The sequence below is a fragment of the Lampetra fluviatilis genome, chromosome 40, assembly GCF_964198595.1.
Source record: "Lampetra fluviatilis chromosome 40, kcLamFluv1.1, whole genome shotgun sequence".
NCBI classification, from domain to species: Eukaryota; Metazoa; Chordata; class Hyperoartia; order Petromyzontiformes; family Petromyzontidae; genus Lampetra; species Lampetra fluviatilis.
Window position 1 is genome coordinate 8,063,367 of NC_136314.1, and position 16,364 is coordinate 8,079,730.

The 16,364-nt window shown below is 46.5% G+C and overlaps 1 protein-coding gene across 1 annotated transcript; it reads left to right on the top strand.

Moving 5' to 3' along the window:
• Window positions 1-1,830: 1,830 nt before the first annotated feature.
• Window positions 1,831-9,355, top strand: LOC144946208 (tumor suppressor candidate 2-like). Its single transcript, XM_078875053.1, has 3 exons — window positions 1,831-2,133; window positions 7,700-7,820; window positions 9,218-9,355. Exons 1-3 carry the CDS (start codon window positions 1,991-1,993, stop codon window positions 9,281-9,283), a joined length of 330 nt encoding a protein of 109 aa, XP_078731179.1. The 5' UTR covers window positions 1,831-1,990; the 3' UTR covers window positions 9,284-9,355.
• The last annotated feature ends 7,009 nt before the right edge of the window (window positions 9,356-16,364 follow it).

Genomic DNA, 16,364 nt, shown 5'->3' on the forward strand with positions numbered 1-16,364 from the left:
TATTAATTTTATTTTTTACCTACGTGACTTTAATGTTATTTCTATTATTACTTCTATTAATTTTTATTTTATTTTTTACCTACGTGACTTTACCAAAAAAAACCTAAGAGTATGAATCCTTGCAGTCACGAAAGCTTCAAATCTAGAACAGTAAAATCTGAAGTGTTCTGTAATTTGGTAGGACAGTGAAAAGGGGTTGACAGGTATTGAAGGGGCTTCCACCAGAGGGCGCTCTGGCGATCCACTCGCAAGAGTCGAAAGTGAGATTACATTTAAATCACTCGTTTGAAAGTAAACTCGTTAACATTCCATACGCGTTAATTACATAATTAACGCGTATGGAATGTTACCACAGGCACGCGGCCTCCATCGCAGAGGTCGCAACCGGGTACCCGATACCCGTACCCTACCCGATACCCGGCTACCCGTACCCAGCCGGGTACGGGTACCCGTTTGCGACCCTGGTGCGGCCGGGTACGGGTAGACCGTGAGTCACTGGTGAGTAACTGTCACTCATTTCCCAACGTCTTGTCTCTTCTCACAATTCAAGTTCCTAGAATCAACCCACCCGCGCCTGCAACATGGCTTCATCCCAGAGGTCGCAATCAGGTACCCGATACCCGTACCCTACCCGTACCCGCCGGGTAGGGTACGGGTACGGCTGGGTACGGGTACCCGTTTGCGACCCTGGTGCGGCCAGGTACGGGTAAGAAACAGGGGCGGTTTCTTCATTAGGGCGATTGGGCGACGCACCACCAACGTCATTCAACCACAGAGTCACGCTAGCCGTCATTGTGCCTCTGGATATAGTCCAATCAGCGTCATGCTACGTTCTGTGGAGTACCGCCTCTTTTTGGGCGATTTCCCTCCAGCTGAGAATCGCCCCGAGTGGTCCCATAGACTTACATTCAAAGATGTTTTTTTTTCGAACGGGGGCGCTGCAATGCATTCTCTATGGCTTCCGGGAGGGCTCGCCCTAACGTGCTTACGTCATCATACGTGCTTACGTCATCACACGTAAGCACGTTTCATCCAACAATATAATTTGTCGCCACCTAGTGGAATCTTTAATAAAATAAACTTGAGTGGTTTGTTTTAATAGTGAGTATAGAAACAAACAAGATGTATTGTAAGAGTCACTTTATTTTTCATTAGTATTAAAGAAGTGAAGTTGCCTTTACATGCTTAAGCTGTTCATTTATCCATTGCATGGGTGGACCTTATCCTTATCAATCATCCAGACATTTGCCCCCCCTGAGAGATTTTGCAGGAGCCGCCACTGGTAAGAAATCAAAACCCGTTTGCGACCTCTGCTCCATAGTGGCGCGCGACCGATGGCAACATGGCGTCATCTCAAGAAGGTTGCAGTGTGCGTGACGTCCTCGCGAGAGTGTCGTCTTTTCGTTACGGTATGCGTTCGTGACGTCAACGAGCGTTGTACACAAGAGCGACGTCATGCGCACGCTACTTTTATCCACCGAGACGTCACTACCTCGCGTTCTCGACGCGGGAGGCTGTTGATAAGACGTGACGTCACGTCACCGCCGCGAGCGTCGCTTCCTTACACAGTGAGATGTGACGTCACGTCACCGCCGCGAGCGTCGTTTCCTTACACAGTGAGATGTGACGTCACGTCACCGCCGCGAGCGTCGCTTCCTTCCACAGTGAGATGTGACGTCACGTCACCGCCGCGAGCGTCGTTTCCGACAACAGTGAGATGTGACGTCACGTCATCGCTGCGAGCGTCGCTTCCTAACACAGTGAGATGTGACGTCACGTCACCGCCGCGAGCGTCGCTTCCTACCGCCGTGACGTCATGTCCGCGCTTCGTCCGCCGTGACGTCATGCGGCGCACCTAGATTCGTCCGCTCGTTTTAAGGCTAAAGCGACGCTTCGCCTGTCAGCGATTAAAAACGCGGCCACTGATTCGCAACAACAACAACAATAACAACACACAAACACTCTGTTTCGTGACTTGGCATGAGGCGCGATGGGAGGCGATGCGTCCAAAACCCTTAGGAGCTGGGTGTTCGGCGCGACCCCGGGCGATCGGGGATCAGCAGGCGACGACGAGGAGGAGGCGGCCCCGTCCCGTCGCGGCCTGGCAAGCCCCTGGGTCCTCTCCAGACGCGGGTAACGCTCTCTCAGTCAGTCTGTGTATCATGGGTGGGGGAAAAAAACCGATGTTTCCAGCGGCAGGCATCGGGGTTTTTGTTTAATACAATTAAACCCGATTTCGGGGAATTAAAACCTGGTTTAATGAATACGAAACTCTGATCCAAGGCTTAGGCTGCTTTCCTCGCCGGTGCTGCTATCGTACTCGGGGCCGTCGGGCACGGGGTAGTCGTAGAATGCGGCGAGCAGGTTGGTCTTGATGAACACGAGCTTCTCCACAATCGTGGGTGCCGCCAGGGAGTTCCTTCGCTTGGAATGGATGAAGCCCATCGTTGCGAAGTGCGGTTCTGCAATTAGAATCAATTAAACGGGATTTCTCACAATCTCAGATGGTCGGGTTTAATATAAAAAGACAATTAAACCCGATTGTGCCACCCTTGGTCTGTGTCCACATGGCCGGGGGTGGTGTGCTAGTCGGCTCGCCCATAACCACCAGCCGTAGTAACAAAGATAACGCGCTCCACTTCACCCTTGAAACACACCATTTACACAACATTTACACACCGTTGGGGACGAGTGCTAATTAGCGAGGGCCTATTGAGGCCGATAATGCACACGCGGGTGGGTGGTGTTTGCTGATGTCATTCCCGACTGCCTTTGTCTCCCCCAGTACTGATGTGCTGATCTGCTGTAGTAGTACTCTGTTAAGGCTGAGTTATTAAACAACATCACACGCCTCGGAAGCAGATGTCGCTGTATCCATTGCAGAATATCTCGCCGCGTATATGTGCACAGACGTGTAACCGTATAACCACTACTCTTTGGTTCTTTCGGTAAAGTCACGTAGATGAATACAAAAAATTAATGTAACTAAATTGTATTTTTTTTATTTTTCACCTACGTGACTTTACCGAAAGAACCAAAGAGTATATGGATCCTTGCAGTCACGAAAACTTCAATTCCGTATAACCACTGACACGGGTAAGGCTCTGTCCACTGCTGCAAGGCGGGCCTCTGTTACCACCACCACAAGCCATGACCTATCCACTGCTACATGACACGTGAAGTGCGACATACCACGGCTGCTGTATTATATTATCATTCGGCAGCAGCAGCAAAATGGCATCGTCATGGTTCTAAATTATATTTTGTCTGTCAGCATCAGCCATGGTCTATCCACTGCTGTGTGAGGACTCTTTAATTCATAATTGGCCGTCATTGTCTATTCGCTCACGGCTCCCATTCCGTCACTCGGCCATCATCACGTCTAGAGCCATCGTGTGTCCAGCGCAGGGCTAGTCGCGTTCCTTGATTGCAATTATACTGTACAAAGATCCCCCATGTAGCCTTAACAGACTTTTGGGGCAAGAGCTGCCACCGATTAGCACCTTTGAAGGTCGGTACGGCACACGATGGGGTGGGTGGCCAGCACTACGCACCAGGGAATCATTTGAGGCCGAGTGGACCTTGGGGAGGCCCAGGACCGGTTGAGTTTATCGCCACTACATACCATTACACATCCACTGGCCTGAGGGCAATAAAATTGGTACCAATTTGTGGGAGAGTTGTAGGGGTTGTTGGGTGTGTCAGGTGTCAGGGTTGTGACATGATGTTCGCGTAAATGTCATCACCCACGTTTCCTGGGGGTGATAAAACAGGTACCAGTTCGCTGGAGGTCGGCCTTGCCAGGGGTGCCACGGTGGTGAGATGTGAACTACCTCACCTGGTAAAGAGGAAAACGTGGGTTCGATCCCCACCCTGATGCATGTACTGTATGTTTGGAGGTTGTGTGTCTGTATAAACTTGCATTTAGAGTATTTGGCTGAAATACATTTCCACACGATAAGCCACTTAGTTGAGCCTTCATTTGTGGCCAGGTCACATCTGAAAAAGAGCTATATAGCTAAGTGGGCCTTACCTGGTAAAATAAAAAATAGTTTATAGTTGTCAATGAAGAATTGTTATCACTGGGTCAGAGGTCAGAACCGTATCTCTGTTTATAACAAACTCGCCTTTTGCCCCTCCAAGAACGGGTGTATTGCAGTAAAACTGAAACTTGCAAGCGAAAAGCAGACCGCGACGTGATATTCATTTTATCAATTCGTGTGCGATTTGTAAGGGCGCGGTGACACAGACCTATTTCATGTTAAGGTTATAATCCCTTGTTCATCACGACGTCCTTTTTACTTTGATGTCTCAACAGCGTTACGGAGATCGCGTGACGTGAGGGTTCTGCCTTTGTAGTGAGGGTTGTAAGGTGACGCCGAGGAGAGAGGAGGAGGCCCCTTGGCCCCCCATGTGGAGTGACGTCAGCCGCTTATTATGAATGGAGGCGGATTTCCATTTGGAGGACTGGCACCTTATAATGATTATTATTAATGAGGGGGGCTGTTCGATGTGGAGTGACGTCACCCGCTCATGATTTTTAATGGTGGGGGGTTCTCCATGCGGAGTAACGTCACCTGCTCATGGTTATTAATGAGGGGGGCTGGTCGACATGGAGTGACGTCACGCGCGTTACACACTGACATTCTTGGGTGAATATAGTAGTAAATAATAATGGGGGGGGGGTGTCCATTTGGGGGGGGGTGTCCATTTGGAGGACGTCACCTGCTCATGATTATTAATGAATTGGGCTGTTAGATGTGGAGTGACGTGAGTTGTGCATGAATAATTAGTGCGGGGGGGGGAGTACTCCATATTGAGTGACGTCACCCGCTCATTCGGAGGGGTGGGGGGGTGTCTATTTGGAGGACGTCACCTGCTCATGAATATTAATGAGGGTGGGGGATGGTCGTTGTGGAGTGACGTCACGAGCGTTCAGGACAGACATTACTGGGTAATTATACAGTAGTAGGTATACCATCATAATGTGACCTTTTTGAGTCGATAAAAGGTGACTCACTTTGTGGGAATTTCTTTATGGTTTTTGTTGGTTATAGATAATGAAGTCTGTCATACGAATGTGGAATTGCCACAACTGGATCAGGCCACAGCCCTCATCCCTCTCGGGATTGAATTAAGCCGTATAATGACCTCTGTTGACTTACCACAAATGGGTACCTGATTTTGCACCCTTGATGAATAATTTTCAGAGTTAATTACAAACGTGCTTATATAACAGGTACAGAGACGTAATTATAACACATACCATCCTGCACACCTTATTAGCTCGAGACATGGGGTACCATCTTGTGGAAGGAAGTAATGGTGGATAACTCTGAATTAACTACTCCCTTGATATTGCAGAATTTTCACCACTGGCTAAGGGCTCAACTTTTCATCACACTAGGGTCGCTAAAATAAGTATTGAATAGGAAGAAAGTGGCTGGGTGGATCATCATACATTCATGCAGTCGTTTGTGTTTAAAGCTGTTTTTTTTAAGTATAGTGGGTTGATGCTCTCATTACAGTCACTAAAGTACAGCTCTGAACATTTTACAATACCGTCATGATTACCAGGTGATGAACATTACTCTGTTTGGCAGGGTAGGTGGGAAAGTGCTGCCCCCTACTGTGTGGGCCAGAGATATCAGAGCTAGCTCTGTGATATTAAGTTCCGTAGACCCCTTCTCTAAGAAAGGGTTGCGTTGGATTCTCTCCTTGTCTCATGCCACCGATGGAAAAATTTGGATGAAATTGGTAAAAAAAAAAACACGAAAGAATGAGCCTAAAATACATAGACTATGTTAGACATCCAGTATTTCTGCACCTAAATGTAACATGGTCCTGCCTGTTTGGCTGTCATGGCATTTCCATGGGTACTGACCTCACTGGCTATTATCATTGTGCTTGGCACCCCAACACAGTACTGTACTAGTGAATATTTTGAAAACATCTTACATAATGAATACTACACATGCTCTATCGTCATTAATATTTGCATTGCATTATCGAAGCGAATTACCTGTTAGGCACATCTTAAAATTAAATAAATGTGATGTGGTGGATTTTTTTTATTTGAATAAACCTTTTACCGGTATATTTGAGTGCATAAAGACTAGGTACTCATTCGGTAGCAATTAAATGTTTCTAAAATATAAGCCAGTGTATCTAATCATTCCATAGTGCTTGCTATAAGGTGCATGAGAAGCATGGACACTGATGAAAGACAAGTATCTAATCATTCCATAGTCCTTGCTATAAGGTGCATGAGAAGCATGGACACTGAAAGATAAACAATCAAAGGCACTAAAGTGCACACATAAGCTTGGAGGGGATGCATGCTTGGGATTAGACTGATAAGCAGAAACACGTGGACTGACGAACACGCACAGGTTAATGACATAATTTTGACTGTGAACAAAAGTAGGTGGACATTGGCAGGACACTTTGCTCGATGGACTGATAGCTGGAGGGTTAAAATAACAGTGGAGTAGCAGCCAGAGGATAAAACGCGCCTTCTACCACATTTGCCTTGGAGGTTAAATGATGAAAATGACTTATTTGCAGGTGCTTGGTGGAGTATTACATCATAGGACCCTGAGCGAGAGGCTGACGATGACAGTGTATTTCAGAGTGTAATCGATGTATGTGGTTGATGTATGTGGTTGATGTATGTAGTTGATGTATGTGGTTGATGTATGTGGTTTATGTATGTGGTTGATGGGGAAAAAAAAAACATTCCTGAACCCAGTTTGCTTTGGTCAGATGGCCTCTGCCATTTACGTAGTTGGTTTACAACTTTACATGATCTTCATGAACAATTTATATTACGTGAAATAAGAGTGGCTTGGAGAGGCCTTCAACCGGCAGTGGATTAATAATGGTTGATGATAAGTGCATTTCAGATTGTCACAACAGCAACATTAATGAAAATGATTGACACTCTCTTCTAACGGATATTATGTATGTGATTTGTGTTATTTACGTGAATGATTATGTTAGATGTGAACTTCCTACACTACTAATACAGAAAGCACCTTTATAACTACTGCTACCATACTCAAATTTCTAACAGGAAAAACATTTATCATGAGTAATTGTGTCTGTTGTGTTGAATCATTGCCTCCAGAGAAGAAGCTCAACATAAAATATAATCAACAAAGAGCACTTACGCTGTCAGCCTTCTCACTCGCACACAGATGAGATCACGTAACCCCAGTATTCCAGTTACTCAATTATGTCCAGCATCAATTTCAAGATCGCCCTCACCATCTTCACGATTGTCCCATCGACTCTCCCCTGCCTACCTCTCCCCTTTCATCTCACTCAACTCCCCTCCATGTACTCTCCTACCTCTCATCTCTACTCCCCTCCATGCACTCTCCCACCACTCCCCAATCATCTCGCGCTACTTTCCTCCATGCAATCTCCGCTCCAGGAAACCAAGGCTTTCTGTCAAAGCCCCCTGACAACCTTTGGAAGGTAGGATGTCACTTCATTCTCCTCCACTGCCTCCACAGTGTGGAACTCCCTTCTCTCAGCCACCCGTGCTGTCATCTCCCTACCCCTGGCCATGACTGGTTGCCTCTCATCTGAAATAAAATAATTTTCCCCCTGTTTCTGCGATTGCACTGTAAAAAAAAAAATCCACATTGTATTGTACGATATAATTTAACACCTGTGATTTATTGTTTCCTAGTTCGTTGTTCGTTGATGAAGATGGCGACTTGGCGAATGAGTTCTATGAAGAAATAGTAATTTACATCAACGGCAGACAGACGGCTTCTTTACGAAGAATATTGGATAATTTGCGGCCCCAGGTATGGAAACTGTAAAACGCACCTCCGATTATCACGGTTGGCTACGCATGGTGCGAGAGAAGTTCAACGTACATACCAAACCAGATCAAATTCCCGTCATAGTTCATACGCGCTGAGGTCCGTCCCATCCATTGCACACCACACAACCACAAGGTTCTAATGTTTGATAAACCATCTTGTTAAAATTACAACTGGCAGTTCACCACTAAGTGGCGGTGACATCACCACAGCGTTTGTGCCAAGCTAGTTGCACTTTGAGACTCTCACGTGAGGTGTTGAAGGCTCACTGGCAGGAGGTCAAGGGACCGCCCCAGGTGTCGTGGGTTTAATGACCCACACGCACAAACCCCTCTATCAGAGCTTCCCAAATCCTTGATCTGCCTTTGTGTGTTTAGCAGTCTTTTCCATTTAAGTTATTACACACTCACTTTGTATCTTGCCGTTGTTAACAAGGGGATGTGTACCTTTGTAGGGGGAAAAGACCTGGAGTTTGGGAAGCCCTGCCTCATTCAACTCACTGCAGGGCTCAGTTTCGTTTTATAAATGCTTTTTGGCCAGATGTAGTGGCGCATGCCTCTGAACCAGCAATTTAGAGGCAAGGGTTTGTCGATTATATTATTATTGAAACTCCAAAATGAACTGGGCTATGAGGTGGCCAAAATGGAATTGCCTCATAGCTCAGATGTCAGACCATTTAGGTTGCACCGCTGAGTTCCTGGGTTCGAATCCAGCTTTCAAGCGGCTGTGAATAAATCGGCTTTTCAAGTGTAGTAAGTTGATGGTCTCAGCACTATCGGTACTGACTCGCATGGAGACCCATTGACTACAGAAAACCCATCGACTCACACAGACTGAGCTGATTTAATCGGGTTTTCAAGTGTACTGAGGTGATGGTCTCGGCACTGTCACCAATGACTTATACAGGCACTCATAGATTCACATAAGAGACCCACAGACTAACAAAAAGACCCTTTCTCATTGAAACCCATTAAGTGATGCTGCGTTGGCAGTAGTGTCCAAGCACATAACAACAACAAAAACTCAACATTTTTGTCAATAGCCTGAAAAGGATAAATATGTAATCGGCAATATTTTGGGTAATGGTCCTTGTACAAATGTTTTTTTCCAAATAGGCTGCTTGGGATTAAGCCGGATTCCCACAAGCATTGTAAGCTCATGGTCTCAACTCGGCCATGAATGGCCAGACAATAACATTTTTTAAAGATTAAGTAAGAATTGGTTTTCCACTTAAATTAGAGGGTCGCATTGCTCTGCGGGTTTTCCAAATGAATTTTTCGTCTCTTGACTTCATGCCGATAGCACAAATTACGGTAAAAAAAGTACTTTTTATTTGATGGAATTGAACAAATGTCACATTGCAATCTTCTCCTTCTCAGGGCCGCGTGAAGTTGAAATACCCCAGGATCCACGCGGATTTCCCGGTGGTTTTGTGCGAGGTGTGAGCCAAGCTTCGTTGCCGCGACACGGACTCTTGTACATGCGCTCTTCTGCGACCACCGAGCGGCCCCGGTGGGGGGTGGATGGAAGGGGTGGGGGGGGGGCAGGGGGACTGGGGGCGGGGGGGGGGATCATCTGTGACTCGTCGCTGCTGGCTGGGTGCCATCGTCAACACAACGCACCTCCCTTGTGCCACAGAGCCTCCAGAAAAACTGCTCGCCGTGGAATGCAAGTGACTGATGGTGGTGGTGGTGCTGTGTTGTCTTTGGTTGGAGATGTGTTCCGCGTAGGAAAACCCGACGTCATGTATAAACAACCAAAATCGTTCGGTAGTCGTTGCGTGTAATGTTAATACATTAAAGAAAAACGATTCTAGTAATTAAGTTAATACCTGCACGTATATGCTGGTGCTCAACTCTGCATCTCAGTAGATTTTTTTTAACCTACATGCACCTGTACGGCCCTTTGGTCAATCCACTGCTGAATGAGCACTAACGCCCCCCACCCCCGCCTTGCAAATTTGGGGGGGGGGGGTTGATTTGATCATAGCCCACACTTATCAGAGTGAGTCGGTGAAGGCGGGAAGTACAGATATGGGAGCATTCACCGATGTTACTGTGTTCCCTCATGCTGCCCACAACATAGCCACCGCAGTAGCCTATAATAACACCTGCTTTGCAATGCGGTCACCCATACACGGGCACTCTCCAGGCTTGATTCGGCTTCGCTTCCTACCAGATATGTCGCGATCGGGCGCATTGCGGGTGACTTGTTAATAGGCTTTTACCTACAACGATTTACTTTTGCGGATGGGCAGCAATCTGTACGTACTCCATCCTGTTGCACTGGGCTGCAGCAGAGATCACACTAGTTCATGTAACTCATCCGTTATTAACGTATTAAAATGCATAATTAATTTATAAGACTGTGAAGTTTGTCCGTTTTGTCATCGGTCACCAAATTGTGGGATTGAACGGTTTCAAGAAGACTTGACCCCTTTTCGAAGGTGTGACCATATCAGAGGCCTCCTGCTGACATCCACAGCGTTACTCCGCATAAAGCGTTCGGCCGACGTTGACTGTCCAGCAACATTGGAACGTTGAAAGGAAGCAGAAATGGGTGTACTTTGCGTTTATAATTTCTCCCGTTCACTACCCTTAGAGCCACGATAAATTATCCTTTTTTTTTACAGCAGAGTTCTTCAACTATATTTCCTGGCGAGCCAGATGATATAAGGCGTGTGATGGTGTCGCGTGCCTACATCTCTGAATTGTTTTTAGTTTCTTTAGTTTGTTGTCCGTAACCCACACCTCCAGTTAACGCGGTTGGCTACATACGGTGCGAAAGAAGTTCAACATACATCTTGTCATAACGACTGCACACGTGACCGCCAATCATATCTCCAGTCCCCATCCTTCTCGCTCGTTTATCTCATCTCACTATTCTATCTCTTGTCTACATGTCTCCCATGCCTTTATCTTGTTTACCTCTCATTTTTCTTTCGGTGTCATCTATTGGCAGGCCCATAGCTAAGCAGGCCACTTCAATTACTTCTCTTTTTTTTGCTTCGCTTCAACTGGAACATCCGATCTTGGGAGCGATGTCGAACCCATCGAATGTCATTATCCTCGCCCCTCCATTCGCCCCCCACTAATCCTTGCTTGGGTCCTGACCAAATTTCAGATGTCTCCTTGTGAGGCCCAGCATATTGTGGTTTTGATTATGGCTTAGCTCGGCAAATAGCCGGTGGGAATCGACCCATATCTTGATTGCCCCGTGTTGGCTCGGCTCGGATGTGCCATTGGAAAAGGGGTATAGAAAGAGCCCGTGTGTGCCACATGCGGGTCTGCATTCCACCACTTTGAAGAACCCTGCTGTACTACGGCGTAACTTTTTTTTTGCCATAAACGCGTGCCGAATAAACGCGCCTTCAAACTGCCACAGCTGTGTTGTGTAGCACTTTGCAGATAGAATGAGATGATGAATTGTATATGGTGTTAGTGCGCGTGAAATTAGAAACATATCAGCGTTACCCCATAAATGTTATGCGTTGCTTTAATCGGTCATCATAATCGCGTGAAGGCAATGCACGCGATGTATATTATTTGTTGCAGCTGCTCCCTGGACGTTGTGTGCTGTATATACTATGAGATTTAAATAATCGCACTCTTTAACTGAAGTTTTATTCGATTTAAGAATATGAACTGTTGACTGCATTTGCAAACGGGTTCAATAAAGACGGAGAAAATGTGCGCTTGCCAATTATGATCTCTCGTTACTGCGTCATTCTTCCACGGTGGAATATGCCAGCGTTAAAACCCTAACCGGGTTTCCCTTTTAGAATGAATAAAAATAAAACCCCGTTTAGACGAACAGCCTATGACCAAAATGTGCCCATCTCGTCAGATCACACAAGCTCCGGTCATCCACGCAGTGGCTTTTGACTGGCCATCAAACAAAGACGGTGACTGCATCGCGTGCTTTGATATGGGCGTCTGCGGCCGTCTGGAATGCTCTTCTCATATGAGGAAACCACTGGAGCTATGCACTTTGTCCTTCCCCCACGCCTCCGATGAGCACGGTTGGCTATATACGATGTGAAAGAAGTTCAACATACAGACATCAAGAAGCTAAGCAGGTTAAGCTTGAATAGCACTTCGGCCATGCATAAAGGTTGTTAGCAGCTGTGGGGCTACGTGGTGGGCAGCAGAGGGACGTGGCGCAAAATGTTACGTGCTTATATGCTCCCCATGTCTACGATATCCCCTGCCAGCACTGACCAAACGGCATGGGGATGCCTTCACCCAACAATGTGACTGGCAAAAGGGGCTGTATAACACATTCCTGCGGAAAAAACTGGTAGGAACGTTGGGTTGCTCGGTCAATGGTCAGGGTCAACGGCGGCGTGGTGTTTTCTGCAAATATGCCCGACTGTGAGGGCGGGCACAAGCTGGCGTCAGTAGGTTAAACGTTGAGTTTTATAAGGGCATCACGGGGTGACCAGCCCCTCCCCACCCAGCTCCACCCCACCCAACCCCTCCCCACCCAGCCCCTCCATGCACGACGGACGGACACAATAATCCCCTGTGGGCTGGTGGAACCAGTGGGTTCCTACCAGTATTATTACAAGTGTAATAAAGCACTTCGACGACAATCTGTATTTCGTGTCTTTATTATTTATTTCTCGTTGGCTGGACAGCTCCGCGTTCTCTTAACACCGAAACCGCTCCACTCTCGTTCCGCGCGTTAGATGTTGTCGCTCCGCGCACAGCTCGCTCACGCTCCCCCCGCTCCCGCACGCCGCTGGCAGACGGCGCGCAAGGAGTGGTGGTGCTGGCGTGCCAGAGGGACGAGCCGTGGTCTCGCCTCTAGACTCCACACACTGACCCCGAGCTGCTTCCTGCTTCCCCTTATAACCCTTCACCCACGTCACCAAGCCCCGCCTATAGCCACGCCCCCTCACGAACTTTCTGGATGGTTACCCACAAGAATCCTTGAGCTCCGCCCTTGAACTTGGCGCATCCATTTAATTGGCTGGTGGCTGAACCGGCGGAGCCAATCCCACCGATCGGCGACCGTCGGTGAACTCTCGTATTACACAAGTATGCAATGGTCGAAAGTGGAAGCTTTTTTTTTACTGTGACCACAAGAAATGCCTCCAAAATCCATGAGATCTAAAAAAAAAACATAACTTCAACCGTGATGATGGGTACAAATTGAGCAATCATTGGAAAGATGTTTTTAACCATGTAAAAAAAGATTTAACTACGCATATTTGTACCATCTTATTTGACAGGTACTAGTCTACTTTACCGAGTGTTGACATCCCCAGCGTTTAACAGTACTCCTATTTTGGATTTGGCAGCCAACATCGGCCGTAACCCAGGGCTGAGGTGCACCAATTGTTCCCTTTTAGCCCCCCCCACCCGTGTCATTCCCTGGCTACCACATTCAGATAAGCCCCTCCCCCTTAACTTCGATTTAAGATCTTGTCTCTTGGATTTTTCCTCACTTGATACAGTAAATTTAGCTGTGACGGTTCCACCTGAAGACGGAGACTTGTGTTGCCTCCGAAACGTCGTGATTTAATTGATTGATTTTCATTTATTATTATTTTATCTCTATTTTTTATTTTTTACCTACGTGACTTTACCGAAAAAACCTAAGAGTATAGATCTCAAAACCTAAGCGGAGGACGGAGCTTGGAAATGCTTGGATGGGCCACCAACATGAGTGAAGCGGCAGTGCAGCAAAATCCACTGCAATGTTGTACTATACTACGCTCTCAACGGCTGTGATCCACAGCTTCTCCGACCCGCGCTAACCCGTGCGAAGTCGGGTTTAGATGGCGTTCGCGTAACTTCCACTGAACTTGGCAAGCGTGAGAGGCCTTCGTCCAGCAGTGGTCAGGCGAAGGGCCTGTGTTCTTAGTTTCATTTGTTTCGTACCATGTTGGATTTTCCAAAAACATAACATATGCTTGAACAGATGGCACTGTATTGAACATAAAGGCTTCGTGGAAACTAGAACTCAAACACGTGTAAATAACGCTGTGGCCGTGGCAAGAAAACATATTCTCGTTGACATTTTGGCCAACGACCCTTAGCAGCACACAAATACAGGGGACGCCTCTACTTACGAACATTCGACTTACGAACTTTCAGAGATACGAACAAAACTGTCCGCATTTCATGTAGATGCCACATGAAGGACCAGTGGCATCTACATCTGCAGAACATGAAGAGCCAGTGGCATTGACATCTACAGGACATTATACAATTTTTAAAGCCATTCTTTCTCCGTGTTTAGTGTACATGCCGTACAACACGTTTGGAATCAACGAGTAAAGTTAGACTTACGAACAAATCGACTTACGAAGAGACATCTGGAACCGAACTCATTCGTAAGTAGAGGAGTCCCTGTCGGCCATCAAGGAGGGCCATTTCCCAAAACGTTGCCTATTCTCGACAACTATTAAGGCCACGGCGTTATTGACAAACGTGTTGAGTGTTTTTTTTATTTAGTTTATTTTACTTGTGCACCGCTGCCAACGCAGCATCGGTAATCACCAAAATTATTTAATCTGGAATCGACCGGTAGCTTTTTTCCACTGATCTGTTATAAATGTAATTCCTGTACGATTCCAATAATTTTACACGCTTTTATTTAACTCACTCTGTTGTATCCTCAACTCTGTCTGTTGTTGTATCCTCAAATATTGTAACTCAATTTTAACCCACTTCCCAATGTGGTATCGACTGCAAACTTGGTATACGTATGTCATACTGATGACAATACTATAGTCTATCATAAAAAAATAACATTTATATTTTTAAGCAATCTTTTTTAATATCATATGTTTCGGCTTGGGTCTAATTGTCCACGCTCAACTCACGTTGGCTGTAAATCACCACGGTCCCTTACGTTATGGCAAGCATCGGGGCCACTTCCTAGAGTCGTGGAGTTCTGCCATTACTCGTACGGTACATTTCATTAAAGCGTGTTTAAAAAAAAGTAATTTTAAATATAAATTATTTATAGTCAAAATCGCCAAATTTGCGGAGCTCAGCCTCCCCTCTGATTGCACAACCCCTCAGGAACGTGTCTAACACGCCCCCCTCAGTGAGGACACGCCCCTTCAGTGAGACCACGCCCCCATCAGTGTGTGATTCTGGCTCTGACACTAGCCAGTGCCTCCCCAGCCATTGACCTCACCGCATGTCACTGCCACGTTTCGTGTTTTAAACACTGAACTATTTCCCCAGCGATTGTGCAAGAAAACATAAAAGGAGGAATTATAATCATATGACCAGCCGCACTGTCAACTCTCTTGAGTTGGTGATCTAGACAAGGCTGAGAGCGCTACAGGCACTATGGAGGTAACATGATATGTACGCAATGCATGATAAGGAGTTGTGCCTTCGCGCGGTGAGAGCAGCACCTCTGCACGCTGTTAAATCTATTGAGTTGGTGGTCTAGACAAGGCTGGGAAAATTGTACATGTATAATGACAATGGAGCCTGCATGCGGTGTGAGAGGACTAGTGGCCACGGGAGGTAATAACAGGGAAGTCAGCCTCCAGTACAAATGCATGAGTGGCCACGGTAGGTAAGGGGCCGTCCATAAATAACGTCACGTGATTTTTGACGATTTTTGACGATTTTTGATCCCCCACCCTCATCACACGGCGTCACAAAAAGTCAGACCCCCCCCTCAAATATGACGTCACAAAGCTGTCCCCCTCTCCCCCAAAACCAGATTTCCATTTTGAAAATAAAACAGGCTTCAAATCGCTTTAAACTATTGTTATTGTCGTGCGTATTTAATGTGGCGCTGCACTCTGATGTTGTAGGAGAAAACATTTATTATAAAGTATATTTAATTAAGTATAACGTGTTGTCTATATTTATGTAAAGTTGCGCATTTTGATGTGACGTCACATTTCTCAAACCCCCCCCCCCCTCATCACACATCGTCACAAATGTCTGACCCCCCCCCCCCCCCTAAGTGCGTGACGTTATTTATGGACGGCCCCTAATTACAGGGGTATGAGTTGTGAGTGCTAAGGGACTGGTGGCTACGGGAATGATCGAGAAGGGAGCGTGCTCAGGTGACGGAAGCGTACGGTGGAGTCTGACGGTGGAGCGAGCGTCCAGAGTCAGCGAGAATGATCGACAAGGGGGGCGTGGCCTTGTGCCGGTATAAAAGGGGGAGATGTGCGGGAGACTCGGGCTGTTGCAGTGGGGGTCTCCGCCTGATGTCAAGTGAACGTGTCTTCAATAAAGTGTCATCTCAAGAGAAGTGTGTTAAGTCGTCACATGCATGCGAGGCATATGGATGGAAGTCGTGCCTTCCTGCTGTTTGTGAGCAGCAGCACACCTCTGCCATGTTTGCTATTTCTATTGTTATTCTTGGTTCTTTCGGTAAAGTCACGTAAAGGGAAATAATAAAAATAAAACTATAACATTCTCACGACGTTTCGATTGCAACACAAGCAATCATCATCAGGTGTGAAACCACAACAAGAAATTTGAAAAAAGTGGCGGTTTTTTCTTAACGTTAGCAAAAAACCGCCACTTTTTCTAT